The sequence below is a fragment of the Manduca sexta genome, chromosome 24, assembly GCF_014839805.1.
Source record: "Manduca sexta isolate Smith_Timp_Sample1 chromosome 24, JHU_Msex_v1.0, whole genome shotgun sequence".
In the NCBI taxonomy this organism is placed as follows: domain Eukaryota; kingdom Metazoa; phylum Arthropoda; class Insecta; order Lepidoptera; family Sphingidae; genus Manduca; species Manduca sexta.
In genome coordinates this window covers 14063894-14087127 of record NC_051138.1, presented here as the reverse complement: position 1 = coordinate 14087127, position 23234 = coordinate 14063894, and the positions used below count along the sequence as shown (strand labels likewise).

General features: G+C 35.2%; 1 protein-coding gene across 1 annotated transcript in view; it reads right to left on the bottom strand.

Moving 5' to 3' along the window:
• LOC115452224 (ATP-binding cassette sub-family G member 1) overlaps positions 1-15308 on the bottom strand; it is a 78130-nt gene extending 62822 nt beyond the window's left edge. The window contains exon 1 of the mRNA XM_037442181.1: positions 14873-15308. Coding sequence (XP_037298078.1) covers positions 14873-15035 — 163 coding nt within the window. The 5' untranslated portion in view covers positions 15036-15308. The remainder of the gene's footprint in view (positions 1-14872) is intronic.
• Positions 15309-23234: the final 7926 nt, after the last annotated feature.

Sequence of the window (23234 nt, the reverse complement as noted above, 5' to 3'; positions counted from 1 at the left end):
CTGTTGGTCCTGCGCCTGATCTCTCTCCATTCATGTCGGATTGCCGTCTCACTGGACTATGAGAGTGAAGGAACAGAGAGTGCACCTGTGTACTGCGCACACTTGTGCACTATAACATTATCCTGCGTACCTGGCTGATCTCCGTTGAGATTGGCCGCTGTGGTCAAAATTCGGTTAGGAAGGTATCAACTAATATTATATAACGCTTCATGATAAAAACAGATAAAAAAATGTTAAGATATGAAATGTTTTGATGAATTATCATACTTCTTTGTGCTAACTGTGTTGGAATATCAGATATGACAGCACATTTACAAGTTACACGATAAATATTTTTTTTCGTAAGAAGTCTATTTATCGTATGAAAGGATTTAAATAGATCTATGCTTTTAGACGTAGGATAGATATACATAGTTGTTAATACAGGCCCGTTGGTTCTATAATAGGGAACCCTAAAGCCATTATGAAAGTGAAGTGTTTTTGAAACATAAAATAAACTTGAAATGTTTTCATACTTTCCAAGTGTTTTATTTATCATGCTCGATGAATTTCGGCCATCTTGTTCTTGAACTGGTGCAACGACCTAAAGATTACACACTGTTTATGATTAATTTGTTTTGAAACGATTTAAAAAAAAAAAGATTTATATAGTGTTTTCTTTTTTTTCGCGAGGCTCACACGTCGAGTGCAGGTTATATGTACCGTGATGCGTGAAGTTTGGGATTCAGATCCCGTATAGAATAAAAATTCGTTCTTATATTGAAAAAATCTAGTAAGAATATGAGTACTGCTGAACATAGGGACTGGGGACGAAGAAAAAACTGATGAACCGATGGATCAACTTACTGCTTTTCCTTTAACGATTAAGGTTAAAGTTATACAGGATCACTTTGACATTGCGTTACTAAATGAAACCACATACTTATCTACTTGGAAATAACATTTTACAATAGGTTACTTCAGTGGTAGATGTAAAATAAAAAAGTTTAAGTTTCGAACAAAATTAATATTAATAAAAAGTAATTTAAATTTTACGCGCCCTATTGCTTAGGAGCTACTACTACTTTAAGAGAATTCGTCGCACCGGCAGCATCATACTTTCAGTCAGAAATACACTTTTCATTAAACTACAAAATGATCAAAAAATCAGAAAACTAAAACCAGGATTTTTGATGAAAATATTCGTTATTAATGGATGATTTTTGGCACAATGTCAGCAAAGGTGAAGACGAGTATGTGGTTTTATTTAGTAACGTAATGTCAAAATGATCCCGTATATGTAAACCATACAAAAATACTACTATTGCCTATACTTTTGCCTGCGGCTACGCCCGCCTGAAAAAGTTTTCCGCGATAACTATTTTTCCAGAATAAAAAGCCTTCAGCACTCAAGAGTAAAGTAGCTTCCTATTAGAGAATAAAAATCAAAATCAGTTTAGCAGTACCTAAGATTAGCGCGTTCAAACAAACAAATATAAGTACCCTTGAGCTTTATAATATAGAGTGAGGACGTTCACTTAAGTTTAGAAAATATGCTGATGTTTATCATCCTTATACATTAATTTCGCTTAAACCAGTTTTCTTAAACCGGTTCTACACTTTACTGAGTATGGAAGTGGTTAAGCTTTAAAATGCTACCAATTATATGTGAAGATCAGCCTTTGTATGTGTATCCGGTTTCGAGCAGGCTTTTTTTTGTTTTGGACCTGTTATACGTTTGTTTGCGTGATAAGGAATGGCAAACACACCGGACTTTCGGGTGAGGCCGGCATAAATATGTCGACTGGCGAGGGATAATCATCTCTTGTTAGACGATACTGCACGTCAGTCCACTTCATCGTCACGTGTAGTGGAGTTTTTGCTGTGTCCGAATAGAATATGTATCGATGTTGGTAAGTACTTTTTATTTTTTCTCTTTGAATGACGAGGCGAGCTTGCCGTACGCCTGATGGTAAGCGATATGATCGCCCATAAACAGTAGAAACACCATCCAACACCTTGAATTAAAAGTATTGTTTGGTATTCCACTGCGCTCGCCATCCTGAGACATGAGATGTTAAGCCTCGTTATGTCCAGTAGTTACACTGGCTACAATGTTCTTCAAACCGGAACACAACAGTGACTACACTGCTGCTCGGCGGCAGAAATAGACGTTGCGGTGGTACCTACGCAGGCGGCCTCTCACATATGATAAACCTACCACCAGTATGTATAATACAAAACTAACGAACGGTAGACTGGAGGAATAAAAAAAGGGTAGACTGGAGGAATAAGAAAAAGTTGCTGGACTTAGCTGGATGGAGAAAGCGAGAATCCGACTACCCTGGAAATTATTGGACGAGGGCCCTTAATTAACGCATTAACCATTTATCTTACTAATGTAGATGTAAAATTTATTATATTGTATAGAATTATGTTGTTGCTTAAGGATATAAAGAAAGCTTTTTTATTGTGACATTACGCAAAAATGCTTACAGTCGAAAAACTCATAGACATTTTGGGGAAGGTCTTTGAGGCAATGTAAAACATTGTTAATTTTTTGTATGTTCACGACAAAGTGATCCTTCTGCACCTGATGGTAAGTGGAGCGAGGTCCAATAGAGTGTCGGCTGACGGGAGATGATTGCCTTTCAGCAGTCGACACAATTATGCCGGCTTGTTGGTACAGGATATACACAGGCTGATCCCGGAACGCGACACACTTACGTGGGCCACTATGACGGGTTTTAACACGTTGTGCACGGTGGTCGCTATCCGAGGCCCGGGCGGATATAAAATGTATCCTACAACCAGCACGTCATACCTGAATGCGATAATACAGATTTGGCTGAACAGTCACAAATCTTAAGCGAGTCTTAAATTAAGAAAAGAAAACTAATATTACCAATAATTTATTAATGCGTTTTAAAATTCGAATATTTAAGTATTTAAAGAGTTGTAAAATGAACAACCCCGATCATGACACCGGGTTGCAATCTTTGCTACATTTTTCCAGTTATATTTTTGAGACAGTGACCCTTTTCCTTCAGTTTGCCGTGAGTCATTACTTTCCAGAATTTGATCCTCATTAGCGATATTATGGAAACTATATTTTGTCAATAAATTCCTGACTAGGAATTGATTTTTGTAAAAGTGCCTTTCTGATTTTACTTTATTTTTTAACAAATAATGTAAAAAATACTGTAGAGTACGTCTGAATCTGCCCAGCAAAAAGAACAAGAAACACGTTTAAATGTATTTTTATGATCTATTCTGTATTAAATCGCGGCTGGTGCGTGTGTCGGACAAAAAATATAATTATAAAAATACTAGCTTTGGCCCACTGCTACGACTGCCTAAAATCGTGACCAGGGAATATATATAATAGTTTTTGATCTTGACGTGATAAACGTCTCAAAACAATTGTGTATTTTTTCTAAATTAAAGTACTTAAATCATCGTTAGCCTTGCTATAACATATTAAAAATACTTAATATTCTGCGGTTAAAATATATAAAAACTAGTACATTTTTCTGTTGTTACATGAAGTACCGACCAATTAACAAACAAACTTTGATATCTTTCATATTAGTAAGAATAGTTCTTTTAACCTTCTAAAACACTTAACAACACCTTGATCATATTAATTATATATTCTTAATCGCATGCTTGGGCAATTAAGGAACTTGAATTTTTATTACGCATATTAAATATGTGGTAATCATGAACCTTAGTTACCTTGGCAACTTTAACATTGGCAAAGTACGTGTATTTCTTTTGTTTAAGTCTAATTTCAATGTGTAGATTCATATAAGTGCTTGTTGACTATACTTCATATATTGTGTCAGAATCATAAGCGCAGTGAAGTGCCACGCAGTATTTTCTAATCCAAAGTTTTATATAGTGTTGTTGCTGTATATGGACGGTCGTATAGCTTATCGTCAGTCCAAACGACACGCTCTCTTCATTCAACAACAATAAAAATCTTATAATAAAGTAAAACTGACGGAGACTGGTGGTGGATATATTTTATATCCGCCCGGATAGCGACCACTGTACACAAGGTGTTAAAATCCGACATAGTGGCCCACGTAAGTGTGTCCTGTTCCGAGATCATCCTGTGTAGGTACATCCAGTTCCTACAGGCCGGCATAATTGTGTCAACTTTTGAGGAGATCCCACTCCACTTATCATCAGAGAGCAACGCCTTACTGCTTATTTTGAAAAACGATCCCACGGTATCTAGTATCTACAGATCAATTCCTACAATTACTCAATTAAAATAAATCATTTGCGAGCATGACAAACTACATTCTGATTTGTAAGTATCTTGATATTTTTGGATTAATGCTAAATCAAATGTTATTGTACCTTATTTCTATCAGTAGGCTAGGATTCATTATAAATGGTGAATCAAATCCCATACTATTCATGTCGACCTTGTGAACAAATAAATTACAATCAACAATATATACTTATTTTGTACAAAATACGAACAGGTTATACAACAGTTCTTAATTTAATCTCATGTAAAAGGTGTTTTAGGGGTCAATAAAACGTAAGAATTATTTTTAAAACATACATTTTGTATCCTGTATATGAAAAAAAAAATCTTAAATATGAATTTAATCAAATGTACTTACTTCTTAGTAACGAAACGAACGAAACATAATTTCTTGCTCAGTCTTTACTACCGATATGAGTTTTTGAAGAAAGATCGTTTGCACTGGCATAGTTAGTGAGGTGGAGGGTGTAAGGCGGCTGCCTCTCTTCCTAGTAACCTCTTTGCCGACCTAAGAAAAAGTTTGTGTTTACAGGGATCTCGCGTGGTGTAGTCCTTTCGTTGAATTTGGCGAGCTTGATCGCTCCCGTTAGCAACTCCCCCACAGAAAATCCGTGGATACGCCATTGATCGTTTGACAAAAATATGTTGCCGTACTCGTTTGGTACATAACTGCATTGATATCACATAAATGGTAATAATTATTCGTTATATTCCTAGTACAATATATCGAAGTTCCTGCCGTAAATAGTATCAAAATTCACACTACGGGCAGGCCGATTGCTATTCTATAGCTCAACTTGTTCATCGCTACTCGTCGTCAATGAGACAGGCCCCGAAACAAAAAGTTATTAACTATTGCTTATTATATTTTATTAACATATAAATTTTGAGTTGTTCGAATATGAAATAAGTTTCAAAATATATTGCTTGACTTAAATGTTGAGAATATTTTAGCATTTATACATATTATGATAAAATTGTAACAGACTCATGTCTGTACATTATACATATGGTACAAAAACGAAAATACGGGGATCTTTTTAGAGCAACAGAAGCTAAAACTACAATTTGGAATTACCTCTATATATTTGTACACGCATCGCTCAAAAATTACTGCAGCGAATTAAATACAGTTCTCACCGATATATTGCTAGAGGTCTAATTTAAAATATAGGCGCTATTTTATCCAGGAAAATTGTTGCTGTTGTGTAGCTAAAAAAAATTCACGTGGGCAGAGCCGCGATCAAAACCCAGTATGAATCAATTTATTAGTATAAATCAATTATAATCGAAAATTCTCCATAAGTTTGGAGGTACACATTAGATCACACACACACACACACACACATTGTTAGAACTTGTGCCATTAATCTTACTTATATTAGGTATAAACGCGAAAGTTTGTGAAAATGTTTGAGTGTTTGTATGTTTAATATAAATAAACTTAGAAAAAACTGAATCGATTTGGATGAAATTTGGCACGCAGGTAGACCATTATTAGTTTGTATTTTTTATTCCGGTAATTTGCACCAATGGGAAATAATGGATTTTATCTGATTTTTAAACAGATGGCGCTAGCGTCGTGTTATGTTTTAGGGCCTTTTGTAGAGGAAAATGATTTTCACGCGGGCGAAACCGCGAACAATACCTAGTGTGATTATAATTTAATACAAGATTTATAATTATTATGTCAATATTTAGAATATAAGTAATTATTATAAGGAGTGGGTAACGTAGTGACTGCCTCGTTGGCATAGTTGTTGTGTTTGTTAACCCTAATCTAAGTTACCGTTTTCGAATGCGGTTTCCCTGCTCAATTTCGACCTGGAGTCTGAATTACATCCCCGGATCTATGGGGGGGCAAGCCGGGGCCCGTGCCCCGGGCGGCGAATTCAGAGGGTGGCAAATCCAAACTTGGCAGATGAATACACAACTCATAATTAGCGCAGCTTTGACTACTAAATTATTTCTCGCGGGGCGCTAAATGATGATGAAGACAAAGCTAAAAATATAGGTAGTCGGGGGCGGCATTATCCAGATTTTTCCCCACCTCCAAAAAATTCAAGATCCGGGACTGCTGAATTATGTGCCAGTTGTGATGATAGATTCATCCCCAATATCATGGGACGAAATATACATAGCAACAATTGCCCTGGTTATACCTCTGCCTACCCCTTCGGGATATTATGCGTGATTTGTGTGTAGTAGGCAAACGAACAAATGATTATTTAACGGAAAATAATGAACACCGCTATTAGACTTCTACTCGGAGACAAAATCCTTTTGTTGCAATAAGGTTGTTTGTGCCTTAGCTAGCTACCTCACTAAGGTTACGTCACGTTTGTTTTCCGTAAGATAATGCTGCTGTCCAATGACCCTGTTAGAAATACACTTGGGTTATAAAGAAATACAATTTGTTAGCTTTTTGTAAAAACATCTTGGTTACACAGGGTCCTTATTCTTTATGATAGTGTAAACGCGTAACGCGGCCGTGTCATGCTATCTTCGAGAAATGTGCGTGGAATGGTATTCTGTAAGCCAAATTTCTATAGTCCTTAACATGATGCGTTGTGTTACGTGCTTGTTACACACTGTCAAAATAACGTGCGGGATAGAGAATAAGGCCCCAGTATGTTGAGCACAATTTTGAAGTTGTTTACATAGTAATATACTAAACACGCACTTTACATAAAATGCGCAATCAGCACAGTATTCGATAATAACTAATTAAAACTAGATATCTTGTTTTTATTACAAATTTCTGTGAAAGAATAATTGCGTAAGACGTTAGGTACTTGACACTGATAAACTTTGTGTCTGTTTATAGATAATTTGTGGGACAATGAGTAAGTACTAAAGATATACTCTGTAAAAATGATGTAGGACATAAAGTATGTCAAGTACGTGTCTGCGATTTTTTAAATGGTTCTGTGTTATAGAAACTCGTTTAAAGAAATTTGAGTTATAATTCGATTATATTTCAGATCCTTTTTGGTTGTTTGATTAAAAATAGATGGAAGAATTTGGCTGTGATAAATTAAACATTTTAAATGACAACGAACGAATTTATTTTTATTAATTCTTCTTTTCCATAACAACAAAATCATAGTGCAAAAAACTATAAAACCACAGTTGATATAATTACAACAGGTTGTATTCAAATAGATACAATAATACTTGAATATGTATGTTTTAATCGAGATCCTCTCCTGAGCAAACGGCCTTGAGCATTCGTTCCATATATTTTCGGCGCATAAGTTGCGGCAGGAATGGAATTGTCTATTTCATGTCTTTTTAAAGATTTTAAACTACCAAAATATCCCTTGTTAAATTTTTTATTTAACAGTGTTGGTTGCAAATTTAAATGATGTGTACTTTACTTTATGCATGGAATCAATAATTTCAGGTGGCATTTTTATTGAGAAATTAATGACACTTATATAAATTATAAAAAAAAATAACTACCAAAGTTATTGTATGTTGTAGAAATATTATTTTCAATTTCTTTGTCTGTATGTTTGGTAATTTCGAGTAGGTACATAGACTAGAAAATGCGGTTAGCGCGGCGTTTTACTAGCGGGGAGCACCTTATGATTCTCTAAAATGATGCTAACACTTGTACAAAATTTCATCTCAATCGGTTGAGTGTAACTGCCTTTAAATACCGTTACAAGATTCGGATTGAACATACATACATACAATATACATATGTACTAACATACATACAAACTTGGCAAGTTAAATAAATGCTTGTAAAATGGCGTTATGCTGTGTCTGTATGTAAACCCGGGGATCGATCAGAGCCAGTTAGTCCATTGAAAAGTTACATTTGGGGTTGCGTTTTTTAGAGGACGCAATTTTATTTTTTAGAAGTGTAGGGGGGGTCAGTGTAAAGCTACAGCCAAGTTTGTGGGGTCGCCACCCTTGTCCGCCATCTTGGGTTGAAATGGTTTTACGATGTATCTCTTAAACTATTTATCTAACAAAAATTATAAACATTTTTGTTGCAAATTAAATTCTCTAAAACTTTGGTCCAGTAACTTTTGTCGTAGAACTATAAATAAAAAGTTATAAGCAAAAATGTTAAGCAATTGCTTCATCTGTCCCAAAGCGATTCAGGATCCAAGTAATTCGCGTACAAGCCGACAACCGCGGGTTTGTGTTGTACGTATTATGAACCTTATAAACACACGTTCTGATGACGTTGCAATGGACATTGCTTAACATTGAATTTCTTAACATTTTCGCTTATAACTTTTTTATTTATAGTTCTACGACAAAAGTTACTAGACCAAAGTTGTAGAGAATTTAATTTGCAACAAAAAATGTTTATAATTTTTTTTTGTCAGATAAATAGTTTAAGAGATACATCGTAAAAACCATTTCAAACCCAGATGGCGGCCGTGGGACAAGGGTGGCGACCCCACAAACTTGGTTTTAGCTTAACACTGACCCCCCCTACACTTCTAAAAAATAAAATTGCGTCCTCTAAAAAACGCAAGGTAAGGCCTAAAAAATGTAACATTTCAATGGACTAAGTAATTATCTTGAATCTTGCGTCCAATTGACATCATAATTTTTCACATATAAGTACAACGCAATATTGTATAAAACGTTTATTATAATGTGACTTCTACGATACTTTGTTTAGTGAGGTGTGGAAATTGTTAATTATTCAGCATATCAAATAAATCGAGGGTTCCTACGTAGACTAGTACGAGTGTAAAAACACAACTTAAAGGCGAGCGATTTAAACATTCTTAACTATGTAAATTGGTCATAGTTCAACAGAAATCGTTGAAATTTTGAAATGTTATACCTCAGTATTTGTGTTTTTGCACTTGTACTAGTATACGTAGGACCATAATTTTTGTTCTTTACTGTTATTAAATATTTACTTCATATAAATTATAACAGAAGGAATTTTTTAAATTCGGTAAAAAGTCAACAAGTTATAAGTCTTTGAATTTAGGTGGAAGGGGTAAGTAACAAGAAGCAGAAAAGACACGCAATACCCACATTTGATGTCATTGAGAATTACGACGCGTGTGAAAAAAAGACATGAAGCTATGTCCCCATAACGCGCCGACTTCTGCACATTGCAATGTTTGAAATATGATATAGGTACAGATTACTGACTCATTTTTTTTAACCAATTTTAATTCAGTTTCCGCTGGAAGACTTCTTTTTCATATTAATAACTATTACATATAGAATAATGTACAAAATCAAGCATAGGACGGTCTCCTATTAAATCGCTTAATAGTTATGTTTTTTCACTTGCATTAGTACACGTAGGACCCATCGAAATGTGCAATTACTGACCAGTAAATCCATGTTCATTGTATATTACCGTTAATAAATACTCCAAGATATACTGATATACTGATAATTTATCAGTCATAATATGAAATATTTGTTATATTACGTATTGAAACATCTGTAGTTTGAATGCGAATTAGTATAATGATTTCTTAATATATTTACGCAAATGTTAGATATTGAAAATAATCTAATTAACATTTTTTCCATGGCGATAAAATTTCGTAGTTTATTTAGATAATATTTAGTAACACGATGACAAAATGACCCTGTCTGATATTTTAAATCAAATACATACTATTCTCATGTAGTTGAGACTTCTTGTCTCCCAAAAAAAAAAAAAAAAAAAATAATAATAATTAAAAACAAAAATCGAAGTCAAAAAAGTCTCTTTAGAAACAATGGTGTTTCAAAATATAAAAGTCAGAAGCACTAAAACAAATTAGTTAGATATTTGTTATTCGCGCCACCTCTCTGGCGGGCGCGCTTCCTTAGCACGCACCGTCGAGTTACCCCGAAAGCGGGAGTAAGCTAAGATGTTTTTATTACATAGATACGTTATCTGAGCTCAATACTGGCAAGACGAAAGTAATGTAATTGCCCGACTTAACAGCCAATGAGCGTGCGGCACTAACGTTGTTACGTAACTGTCAATGTATATATATTCTTTTCTAACGAATGTATGCTGCATCTTTTTATTCCTTCTTTGAGTCAATTTGTAATTATATGTACAGGTACGTGAATATAGCAAATAGAGCGCTGTTTTTATGTGCCATTTTGTTAGTGTATGATTCGTCCATTTATAAAACGTCATTGGGAGTAAGCCTATCCCGCGCGGGACATTTAATCTTGATTTAAAAATCGGAACTTCTGGCAACGCTAATCCAGATATACAACAATACACCATCAAAGAAATTGAATCTTATGTTTTATTTCTTCTTAACCGACTGCAAAACAATGAGGAGGTTCTCAATTAGACATTTTTTTTAACACAATTATTTGATAACAATGCTAAGCATTGATAAGATTCAGAACGCGACACCAGATGCCAGATTTATCGTCATGCACGTTCCCTAGCGGCGCGTAAGCGGTGAGAGCCTAGTTGGGTGTGGAACGGACTGCCAAAACGAATGTCCGCAGGTTCAAATCCCAAGGGTACACACCTCTGACTTTTCTAAAAATCATGTGTGTATTCTTTGTGAATTTATCGTTCGCTTTAACGATGAAGGAAAACGTCGTGAGGAAACCTGCACATCTGAGAAGTTCTCTATAGGAATTTCGAAGGTGTGTGAAGTCTACCAATCCGCACTAGGCCAGCATGGTGGATTAAGACCTAATCCCTCTCATTAGTAGAGGAGGCCCGTGCTCAGCAGTGGGCAAGTATATAATACAGGGCTGATATTATTATTATTATTATTACGTTCCCTAATGTTATCAAATGCGATCGCGCAAAAATATTTTGTGAATGCCATTTTTATGATAAGGTGACTATGTTATGCTTAATGAATTGATGGATAATAAATATCTATGTAATATATATACATTATCACGCGATAATGTATATACTCTATTTGATAATACTCTTATCTTCTAATGTTGGCCAAAATACTTTTTTATCATGTTAGCGATTTTCCTCGAATTTTCAAACAAACATTTGATGTTAATCTCCTAATAAAGAGTGTTGGTGAATGAAGCTAAACCAAGAATCTCTTAACAGTAAATATAATGACTAGCCAAGGTGATGACATGGTTTGTTTGGTTTTCCCTTTCGTATAATAATATCCTTTAATAACATCTCCAATACAAGGAATCAAGGGGGCGTGTCGCGTCCCAGGATCGGCCTGTGTTTATCCAGTCTCAACAGTCCGGCATAATTGTGTCGACTGCCGAGGGGTAATCATCACTCGTCAGTCGATATTCCATCGGGTCCAACTTCACCGATCAATAGATGCAGTACGGGCATTTGCCATGCTGTTTTAAAAAAAAAAATAAAGTACAATTTGATTAACTAAGGTCAAGGTTATCAATTCGTCGTGTATTTTTACGTTTGTCACCAAAACTCAGTAATTTATTAGCCGATTTGTAAAATTATTTTTTATTTGTAAGAACATGTTTCCATATTCGTCATAAATTTTTTTTTAAAAAAATCGTATTAGCAGTTTAGTTTATAAACTCAGGTAATTGGAATAAGTATGTCGTCCAGGTAATCAAAATTGCGAATTTTGTTAACTATGCCTTTTTTTCAACGGTGTTTTTGCATTAAATAAAAAAACAAATAACTAAGTGATCTATTAGTCAACATAAAACTAATGCACGCAACAACAACAGCATGGTGAACAATATATATTTCAATAACACCTGTAAATTACCTCTTTTTAAAAAGAAATCATTTGATTTAATTGGGTTTGATTAGATTAACTTCTTACAATCCATAGCATCACACTTTTGCCTTTTCAAGGTTTAAAATCTTAGCGCGAAAGCCGTACCACGTGCGACGAGGTCGTCTATTCCATACTAACACAAAAAAGCAAAAAATAAAACCTTTTAATTAAAATTAATCCGCCGTCAAAACCACAGAAATCCACAAATAATTTAACATTACCTATAAATATAGTGGTTACGAATTTTGGAGTTGGTTACTAATTGATGTGTTGTTAGAATGTAATCGTTGTTGCCAAACAAACACTAATATTAATGCAGTGCATCGATATATGTATTACGTACTAGATTTATCGGTCCGAACATTTACTGTTTTCAACTGAATTTAAGTGCAATCCATTCAAACTTGAAACTGAATTTAAGTGCAATCCATTCAACTTTAAAGTAGCCCTCATGATATAAAAACTCGAGTCTAAGTGTAAACCTGGATTTGAATAAAAAATATTAGTCAAATAAGTAACATTATTTGTTATTCAAGTGATTAAATAGGTTATCACAGTGACGTTTTAGTCGTCATTTTAGTTCAGATTTTGAACAATTAGTTTATATGGACGTCTATAGAATATACGTCAATGATGTGTGATTTGACGGCAAATACCCTATGAAACCGTATACCTACCCCTAGAAGCCGGTCGTCCATACATGAATGAAAAACAGTGTTTATGGGACTCAAAGTTCATTTAGGATCAATGCCGTGCAAGATAATTTGGGCCTTATAAAAAAATCTCCGGTATAACGCAATTAGTAGCACGGAAAACATGGTCCGTTAAATTATTAACAACAAAAAAACGTGGGTAGTTTAATTGTTTTGTTCATACTCGGTCCACTGATATAATCATGCTATGTATAATAATTTTAAATATAAAAATGTGGTTCATAATACTTTGTATATTCTAACAAATAACACAAAGTCTCGAGACGAGAGTGTGTCTGAACGCGATGAACTCGAAAACAGAAAGTTAGGTATTAATACGGTTTATAGTTTATACCAATGGATGGTTTTATTCACGGGGAAGGTTTATGTTTATAATCCTACTAATATTATAAATGCGAAAGTTTGTGAGGATAGATTTATGGACATATGTATATTTGTTTGTTCCTCTTTCATTAAAAACTACTGAACGGATTAGGATTAAAATTTACAGTAATATTTGTTATACATCAGAATAACACACAGGCTACAATTTATAATAATTTTGTTAAATTTTGACATAACATAACGATACATATCAAGTAAGTCGAAAAAAATGCTATCTTAGCGTACGCTGGCTAAACCGTTGGAGTTAGACAAAAACGATGTATAGTAAAATTGGTTGTTTTAAATAACTCTAAATAAAAGTTCGTAGCATATACTAGCTACCTTTTATGTGGAAGCTACTATGACCAAAATATCGAGCCATCAATATAATTAAATCGGATACTTTTTTTACAATGCACAAGCGAGACTTTTATCCCGGGAAACTCCTTCACGTGGACGGAGCCGCGGGCAAAAGCTAGTATATTAATATTTTGTATGACAGACAAAAATATGCAATATGCTTTGCTACTCGCGTGAAACCTGGACGGATATCTAACTGCCTTCAATAAATATACGCCGTTGAATCACTTACAAAAAATATTTTTCGAATGAATTGAATATCGTTAATATTAAATGCTTCGCGTAAATAAATTATTTTTTGAATTTTAAGACAATTCATTTGTGTGACAGACCTGGTTATCATTGTTAGGGCACTATACAGGCAACCTTGAAAGAAACCATGCTAATCAAATACCCCTATTATATAGCAATGCTTATGCAGTACTTACAAATATCAATATTGGAGATCTAGATACCAAATCGAATCCCAGGATAGGCAGATATTAGTATTTCTGCTCAGTATCAGCCCGAAGTATGGAATTTGTGCTTGTTATAAATACCCTTACCACATTACAAGCAAATAGAGATAAGTGTGTTCTGTATGCTCATCTGTCTACCTAAAGGCGTCATGTGTGTTTTGTTTAGTAATTAGGATAAGTTTGTGACTTTCCAAAAAGTATGCATGATTGTTGATGCACTTTTTCAAACGCCATTATATCATTCTTATTTTATCTTATTTCTACTAATAATTTTTGGATTTGGACTAAATTTGACACACGAGTTTATTATGTCCTGGATACGTCCTTGTTATCCCATCAATTTCATCCTATGGGATATGATGGATCTTTTAAACTGATTTTCGAATAGACGCCATTGGCGACTTCTATAACGGGAAATGCGGATGAAGCCATGAGTAACACCTAGTCTAAAATTCGCGTGGTGTACTTGCATTTATTTACTCGTTAATTAAAATACAAATGCGCTTTATATCTCGTGGGAATTCTTCTTAAAGGCGGTTTGTAATTATGTTTTTTTTGTACAATAAAAAATACTTGTTCTTGAAATAATATTGTAGGTTCTTAACAAAGAGTTCTAAGATTATATAGAGCGGATATTTGGAAGTTAGTCATACAACATTTTTGCGCTTATGTGGTAGTTACTCAATCTACCGTAAAATTCTAAAACCGTAAAATAGTATAAAAAACTTAATATTTTTTCCATATCATGATTTGCACGTTTTTAATGCGAATATTAGCATATTTTCTGTAAATATATTATATTATTTTTGTATTAAAATTTAAGCTGTGACATCTTGTCATACGGGTATTTCAAAAAGACACCAACTTATTACCAATTGATAATAACTTTTAACTTTAATATAGTTTAATGTCTTTAGTTCTTACACATAAAAATAAGTATGCTCGTTAAAGTAATTAACTCCAAATAGGGCACAAATATCTGAATAAGCAATAAAGTGAATCTTTACTTACTTCTTGAAGTGAGACCTTCACTAACTGTCATAGTGATGTTTTTGAATTCAATGTCCACAGATGTAGGCGCGGGCATATTCACCTGCAGGGTTCTGCAGTCCTGGTGATCCTTCCCGCTCACTTTCTGTCCCAGACCCTGGAGAACAGCCATTGCTTTCGCCATTTTTTAAATCACTCACTGTTCCAAATTCAAAATTCAAAACACTGTCAAATAATGTGCATATTCGAAATACGAACGTGGAATTTAAAATGCAAAGGATTAATTTAAAATTCGATTTTTAACATTGTTTGTTTCGCGAATACGATTTCGTATCAATGGCTGCGCGTGACATGCGAATGTGCGCGATATGCTTCGACTTCGCATAAAGACTGCCGCGTACAGCTGAGTTAACTGTTTTTACGGAACACGAGATAGTATAACATTATTACATTATTTTTTTTTGTATCGTCCGCTTGAAAATGAGTGCGAAGTCGACTGTTAAATGTACGTTACATATATTTGTGTCTAATGATTGGTGAGTCGTGACTCGTGTTAATAGATATTTCAGTTGCATTTGTGTAATACAAAGGCCGTCTGTGTTAACACGATGATACCGCGAACAAGGATACCTATTGAAATGGCTCCGAGACATAATCAGGTCTTTCGAGATACTTATTATCCAATTTATTAACTGAAGCCATTCGTAATTTAGTTAGATTGTTTTGTTGTCATTTTTCTATTGATTCTAAATGACTGACTGTGATTATAAGTACAGAATATTATTGAGAAGGCATGTATCGATATTTTTTTTATTATTTTTGTTTGTAATGGTATAAAACTTGATTTAGGTATGTTTATTCGTCGAAAATAAAGCTGCACGTTGAAGGCGTCCTGGAAAGGTATTTTTATAAACACAGGCCAGTTCCTTTCAACGATTATCTATAGTTGGTCGTCGCGATTCTCTCCCTGGCCGCCAATGACTGTATCGTACTGCACTGTTGCGGTAACCCTGATGATTTTAATCACATTAGAAAGCAACAATGCTTGTTCAGCAGTACGACTAGCAGGAATAGACAAAACGATGGAACTGTTATCTACTAAGACAGTTTTATTTTTAATTAAAAAAAAAATAACTTTTAACTAGCTATACAAGCAGAAAATTCATAATATGTAGAAGCAAAGTTTCCACATCAATAGTCAAGGTCCTTGAACAATATTGAGCACTTGCCATTAAATGACGCGCTCTCGAAACAATAGAAAAATTGCAACTCATATTGCTGGTGGTGGGATATATTTTATATCCGCCCGGATAGTGACCACCATACACAAGGTGTGAAAAGCCGCCACAGTGGCCCACATAAGTATGTCGCGTTCCGGGGTCAGCCTGTGTATATCCGGTTCTAAAGCCGGCATACTTGTGTAGACTGCCGAGGGGTAATCATTTCTCGCCAGGCGATATTCTATTAAACGCCACTCCACTTACGATCATGAGCAGTAGGGTCACTATTCCGTGCACGACAAATTTTTTTTTGATAAAACAAACCCTGATGACGTCTAATTAAGGGACCGGTAAAACCAGTTTTCATAGAAGCATTTATCGTAATTACTGGCGATTAAATACGCACAAGTTTTAATTATCCAGTTTGTCTTGGACTTTACTAACATATTTTCGATTGACTTTGCCATAAACAATCGTCCTTGCTTATGGTATCTGGCTAGACTTGTTACGTTAAAAGGAGAGAAAAAGGAAAGAACATGGAAGTTAAATGAGGAAAACAGTTTTAGCACAGTTTTGTATTCCCGTTTGCTTTAGTAATAAGTATAAGCCGTTTTGCGTCTTATTCTACAGAAAATTAAATGCGCAATTAAAAACTGCATACTTAGCTTTACCCGCCAAAGGTTCAGTTCTTGATAGGTCAAGACCAAGAGAAAGGAGATTAAAAAAAAGCCGAGCCGTTCGCCTGATACTGATAGTAATGAAACGACCACCCATAAACAGTAGAAACACCATCCAACACCTTGAATTATAAAGTATTGTTGGTATTCCAATGCGCTCGCCATCCTGAGACATGAGATGTTAAGTATTATTATGTCCCGTAGTTACACTGGCTACAATGTTCTTCAAACCGGAACGCAACAGTGGCTACACACTGTACCTTGGCGGCAGCAATAGACTTTGCGGTGGTACCTACCCAGGCGGACATTCACACATGAGAGACTTACTAACACTGCATACCACCACCAGGCCATTTCCATTTTGCGATTTGTATTCAGATTTAAGCGGCGATAGCCTAGTTGGGTGTGGAACGGTCTGCCAAGACGAATGTCCGCAGGTCCAAATCCCAAGGGCACACACCTCTGACTTTTCTTAAAAATCATGTGTGTATTCTTTGTGAATTTATCGTTTGCTTTAACGGTGAAGGAAAACATCGAGAGGAAACCTGCACATCTGAGAAGTTCTCTATAGGAATTTCGAAGGTGGGTGAAGTCTACCAATCCGCACTAGGCCAGCGTGGTGGGCTAAGGCCTAACCCCTCTCAGCAGTAGAGGAGGCCCGTGCTCAGCAGTGGGCAAGTATATAATACAGGGCTGATATTATTATTATTATATATTCGATCGCGCTAAATGGAGACGGCCGCGTTCAGTTTTGACCCAGAAGACGACATTACTCTTACTATTCGTCTTAAAAACAGGTTCCTAAAACTCTTACACTCAACAAGACTCTAGTTTCATCCACGCAGCCGAGGAGCTCGCGATGTTTCCTATCCCGTCAACCCTTCTCATAGTTCCAGTTCGCGTGCCGACGCATACGGTAACGAATACATTGTTTAGTACGCTCATTCCTAATCGTTGATGCCCTCATTCACTTCCAGTGGCCGTCCTGAGCCAAGGTTCGATACCCGTCAGCGGGTTGCCCTCAGCATGGTTACGTTGGAGCGCTTAAACGCTCAAGAGTCCGGCGTGTTTGTATAAGCCGAACCTTGTCAGCCTCACAAATATAAGATATGTCAAAAATAAGGAATACTTGTATCGATATTTTTACTACAATATAGTATGGAATAAACAGCAGAATCTTGTCGGACAAGTTCGAAAAATAGTAAGTCATCATAATTTTATTTTTTGGATAATACTATCTTCCAATTTGGTTAGACATTAAATGCACCCACTTTTCGCCAAGTGTATTCCATCCCATGATGCGATGAGGGCCTACCGCCACATCAGGCATGAATTCAAATCTCCTGGCTTATATTAAGCAGATAAAAGCAATGTTAATTTGGCCGGTTCAGGATTTAAACTCGAAATCTCACAGCCGTAGTCGTACGTAATACAAGTACGCTATCGCAGTGAATTGCACTATCACTACATAGTATAAAACAAAGTCGCTTTCTCTGTCCCTATGTCCCTTTGTATGCTTAAATCTTTAAAACTACGCAATGGATTTTGATGCGGTTTTTTTTAATAGATAGAGTGATTCAAGAGGAAGGTTTAAGTATATGTATAATAACATCCATTAAATAGTGGAGAAATACTGTTATTTTGTTATGTTATACCCGTGCGAAGCCAGAGCGGCCGCTATGTTTTTATATACAACGTTCACAGATTTTCTGTAGTGTATTTAGTATCAGCATTGCACCCGTGCGAAGCAGGGCGGGTCGCTAGTTTTATATAAAATGATTTCAAACACAGGCATAAATTTAAAAGAATCATGGTTTCTGACATAAATGAAAAGAAATAGGAGAGTAATGAGCTTGGTTAGCACTCATTCCCTAAGCTAAATGTAACAAGCTGCATCTTAACATCGGTCTACTGTGAAACAGAAGTATCGAACTTCATTGTTTCAACTGCACGTTTATCATTTCTGTCAAAATGTGTATAATAGTGTAGCTTCGTGATTTTTCGCTTATCTCGTGTCTGTCATGAAGGATGAATATATGTTGAGACGTATTGACGGTTTTAGATTCTTTATTAGACTGCTCTCCTTATACTGACTTGATACTATACATTACATGACTTATATACTAGCTGCACACACATGTCACTAGATCTGCATTATTTTAATATCTGCAACTAGAGATTCTTTATACATTATCTATAATATAAAAATTAATCGTTGAATGTGTTGCTAAGCGCAATTCTCGAGAGCAGCTGAACCGATTTCGCTAATTCTTTTTTTATAATATTCCTTGAAATACGAGGATGGTTTTTACGGAGAGAAAAAAATAAAAAATTGCCTGAAAAAGTCTAAAAACAACACTTTTCTACATTCCCATACAAACGTTTCGTAATAATACTTAAAAGTCAATTTCAACTTTAATACCATACCATAAAGTTTAAGTGTTATGGAGGGGTTTTGGGAAGGTAAAACAATTGAGTAACGTTAGATGGAAAAATGGAAAGAATTTTAAGTGTTTTATAACTTTTATATTTTGACATAATGTAATTATAGACTTATCAACTTTCTTTTTTCTTTTTTTTTATCTTACTAGCTGACCCGGTGTCTCGATTAGCAAAATAAGTATTAAAAAAAATAAAACATTAAAGAATCGACTGTTAGGCGGTACGAAGTTCGCATCAGCTAGTATATTGTATTTTTGCGCACTCGCTATCAGTGAACAGGTGACCCATTTTTAAATCGGCCAGATAAAAAGCAACTTTAACCCCTTGTCATGATCCCGTAGGTATATCTCAACAGGGCCCTTATTCTGTATGATAGTGTAAACGCGTAACGCGGCCGTGTCATGTTATCTTCGAGAAATGTGTGTGGAATGGTATTCTGTAAGCCAAATTTCTATAGTACTAAACATGATGGTTTGTGTTACGTGCTTGTTACGCACTGTCAAAATAACGTGCGGGATAGAGAATAAGGCCCCTGGCCACGCAACTTCAACTGTGACATAAGGATTCTTTTACCTTGTACTTTACTTTTGTTTTGAGTATTAAAAAAAACATAAACCTGAGAGTAGAAATTGAGAACAGATTATACACATCTTATGTTTAGATGGCCTTCATTTTGGTTTATAGCTGCATAATTCATCTACAATAGTTTTAAATTTAAGGACTTCCCCGAGCAAACAGCTTTGAACTTTCATTCAATACTTTTACGTCGCATTAGTTACGGGTTCCCAATATGCAGGTTCAAGAATAATTTCATTAAAAAACAATCTTATGTCTTTTTGTATATTTGTTTATATATTTATCTAGATTAACTAGCAATTTTAATTAGACACCGACTCCAAAATTGATATCCAGTATATACGTGTTATGTGAAATTATTTTTGGTTTGGAGTGGTTTTTGAAGGCGGTTTAATTTTTTGTTAAAATTATTTTTATTTTTTGCTTTTTTATGTTAGTAAAAAATACACTGTCGCGATGGCGTAGTTGTGTTTTGCTCACAATACGACTATCGCGCTGAGGAGTTACACCCCTGCTTACCCCTGAAAAGGGGAAAAGGTGTGATGATGCTTATAAGACATGTTTTCTGGAAAGTTAATTCGTTATCTTAAATATTATATAACTAGATTAGTATGTAATGAAAAATCATTAAAGGCCTTTTTATTATACAGCCTTTACACTAAACCAATGTAGGATAAAAATCAAGACTTTTAAAATAGCAGCAATATTATTCGAGGTCATCATCGTCATACTCATCTTCTGGTTAGCAATTATTTATTGTTCGCAAAACGTGATTCCCATTTCGCGATGTAATTTAGTAATTACAGTTTCTAGATAAATTACACGTAATTTGCCGTTTTATAATTGTCATACAGATTCTAATTGTATTGTATTACGCATGATTTTTTTTCAATTGAACTACACGAGCAAGTGACATGATGGTAAGCGATACTTATATTTTAGATAGGGTACAGATTAATGACAATATTATTTTCAGCCTTTAGAAGATTACTGCTGAACATAGGCCTTTTCTAAAGGTTTCCAGACCAAACTGTTAGAAACGACCTGCATCCAGTGAGTTCCCGCGATCTTTATGGGTAATATGAGAATGATTTGCTGGTAGTAGGATATATTTATATCCACCCGGATAGCGACCACAGTACGTGTGTTGCGTTCCAGAATCAGTCTGTATATATCCGGCTCCAACAGGCCGGTAATAATTGTGTCGACTACCGTAGGGTAATCATCACTTGTTAGTCGAAAAAATTAACAAACTTCAAAGTATACTATACGAGGCAAGGTACTGATTTTATCAACGAATTATAACATGATGAATTGTAACGTGTGTGGTTATTGTATAAAGCAGAGATAGGACAATCCTGACAAGATCTATTTTTTTCTGGCAGGAGTTTGTGTATTCTGTATTATGAAAAGTTATGCAAAAAGCTATTGCTGTATTATTGCACCTGATGGAAGGGCGAAAGGTGATGTATTTTTTTTTGTACTATTAACGCCATCTACATTTTTTTTATTGAACTTATTATGAAACTAGCTATGTAAACTGCTTACAGCGCTATCTAGTGCAGCTATAGCGTATTGAGTGTTAAACTAAAGGACCAAATAGTTTCCTATAAATTTAATGTACTTAGTTTCTACACCACTGAACCGAGGTTTAAAAACTGGGTTCTAACTCTCCATTTTTTTGATTTAATAGAGACCTGACGTACAATATTTTTTATGCATATTTAAAAATAATTTAAGTTTGTTGTAATAATTTATATAAATTCATTAATCATTAAATAAAAAACTCCAATATAAAGTGTAATTTAATTATCTATCTAAAATAGCTATTGTAGTTTGGAACAAGTCGTGTATGCTTTAGAGTAAAATATAGTGGTACATAAATATGTACGCGATAAGTATTTTGCTAATGTCTCCCCTTTTGAGTTGAAGTGACGAGACATTTGTCATATTTAAAGTTTTGATTGATTGGAATAATTAACGCAATGATCAAACAGTGAAGTTTAAACTCTTAAACAATAGAAAACGAATGTATTTGATGCTAGAGCGTCATGCAAACGCTGTAAATTTGTAGCTCAGAAACACTATAATATAAATATTGGTTGCACTACACACAGCAATATCAACTTTGTGTTCTTTATGTACAAAGTTGATGTTAGTTTGGCTAAACACCGCAAATAATCGCACAAATACTCCTAGGTCTTGTGCCACCAATTATGAAACTGACAGTTGTTGATACTAAACCTTTTGTACACGAGTCATTCTTATTACTCTTATATATTGCATCGGTGATCGTTTTGCACATGAGTCATTATAATATAAAAGAGCTAATAAAGGTTTTTTTGTACTAAAAAAAAGTACACTCACGTCTTAAATGACGGAGAACGAAGAGGTGTAACTGGTGCACCCACATTCTGACTTTCATCCGATGATGTGAGAGTAAGTGTAAGCATGAGGTGATGTGTAAGCCCATGGCCGTATCGGGCACAAATTCCAGACTCCGAAATTGAGTAGGAAAGCTCAATATAAATTTGCCTAACCTGGGGATCAAACCTGAGACTTTACCACCGTAGTCGTACCGTAACACAACTACGCCACCGAGGGAGTTTTGAAATGTATTTCGTAAGGGGTTTAAATGCCTTCCAGCATACGCTTAATATCAGTAACCACATTACTTACTATTATTAAGTATTAGTGTAAATTGCAATAGTTAAAACATTAAATCCATCACGCGTTTATCCCTAAAAGGGTAGGAAGAGATGCAACCAGAACATCCACTTTGCGCCAGATGTGTTCCGTCCCACGATGTAAAAGAGGCGTGCCTATCACCACATCGGGTACAAATGCCAGACTCCTGGCAAATATTTATCCAAAGAAACCCAATATCACTTTGCGTCGGGTTCCTAGTCAATTGTGTCCAAAATATAGGTATTATTGGATATCCGGACACCAAGTTTTATTAATTTTTAACCCCCGAAGCAAGGCTAGGGGTTATAAGTTTAAAGTGCGAATCTGGATGTCTATCTGTGGCATCGCAGCTCCCAAACAAATGGAATTTGAGGCACTGTTACCTTTGTCTATTTTTTAAACTATACAGCGCACGGTTGCCATTGAAATAACAAAACATAATATTGGTAAACGAAAAAAACCTTGCATACGCAAAACACCAAATGTTCAGGGATTTTTCTAGAAGCTTTTTCTAAACCGCGTAAACATTTCTATACGTTTTATGTTTATTCGTTCGAAACGGAGTAAACATATATTAATTGATTATTCGGTTTTTTACTTACTTTTGCCTTTAGTTATACGCTGTAGCGGTTTAACTCCGGCTTACTAGAGGTGTAAGATTGAAATCGACGGGGTCCTCAATTTGATACCTAGGAAGATAATTTTTTTATGACCCCAATCGCCTGGTGGTACGTGAAGTGCAATCCAATAGTATATCGACCGACGAGAGATGATTACCCC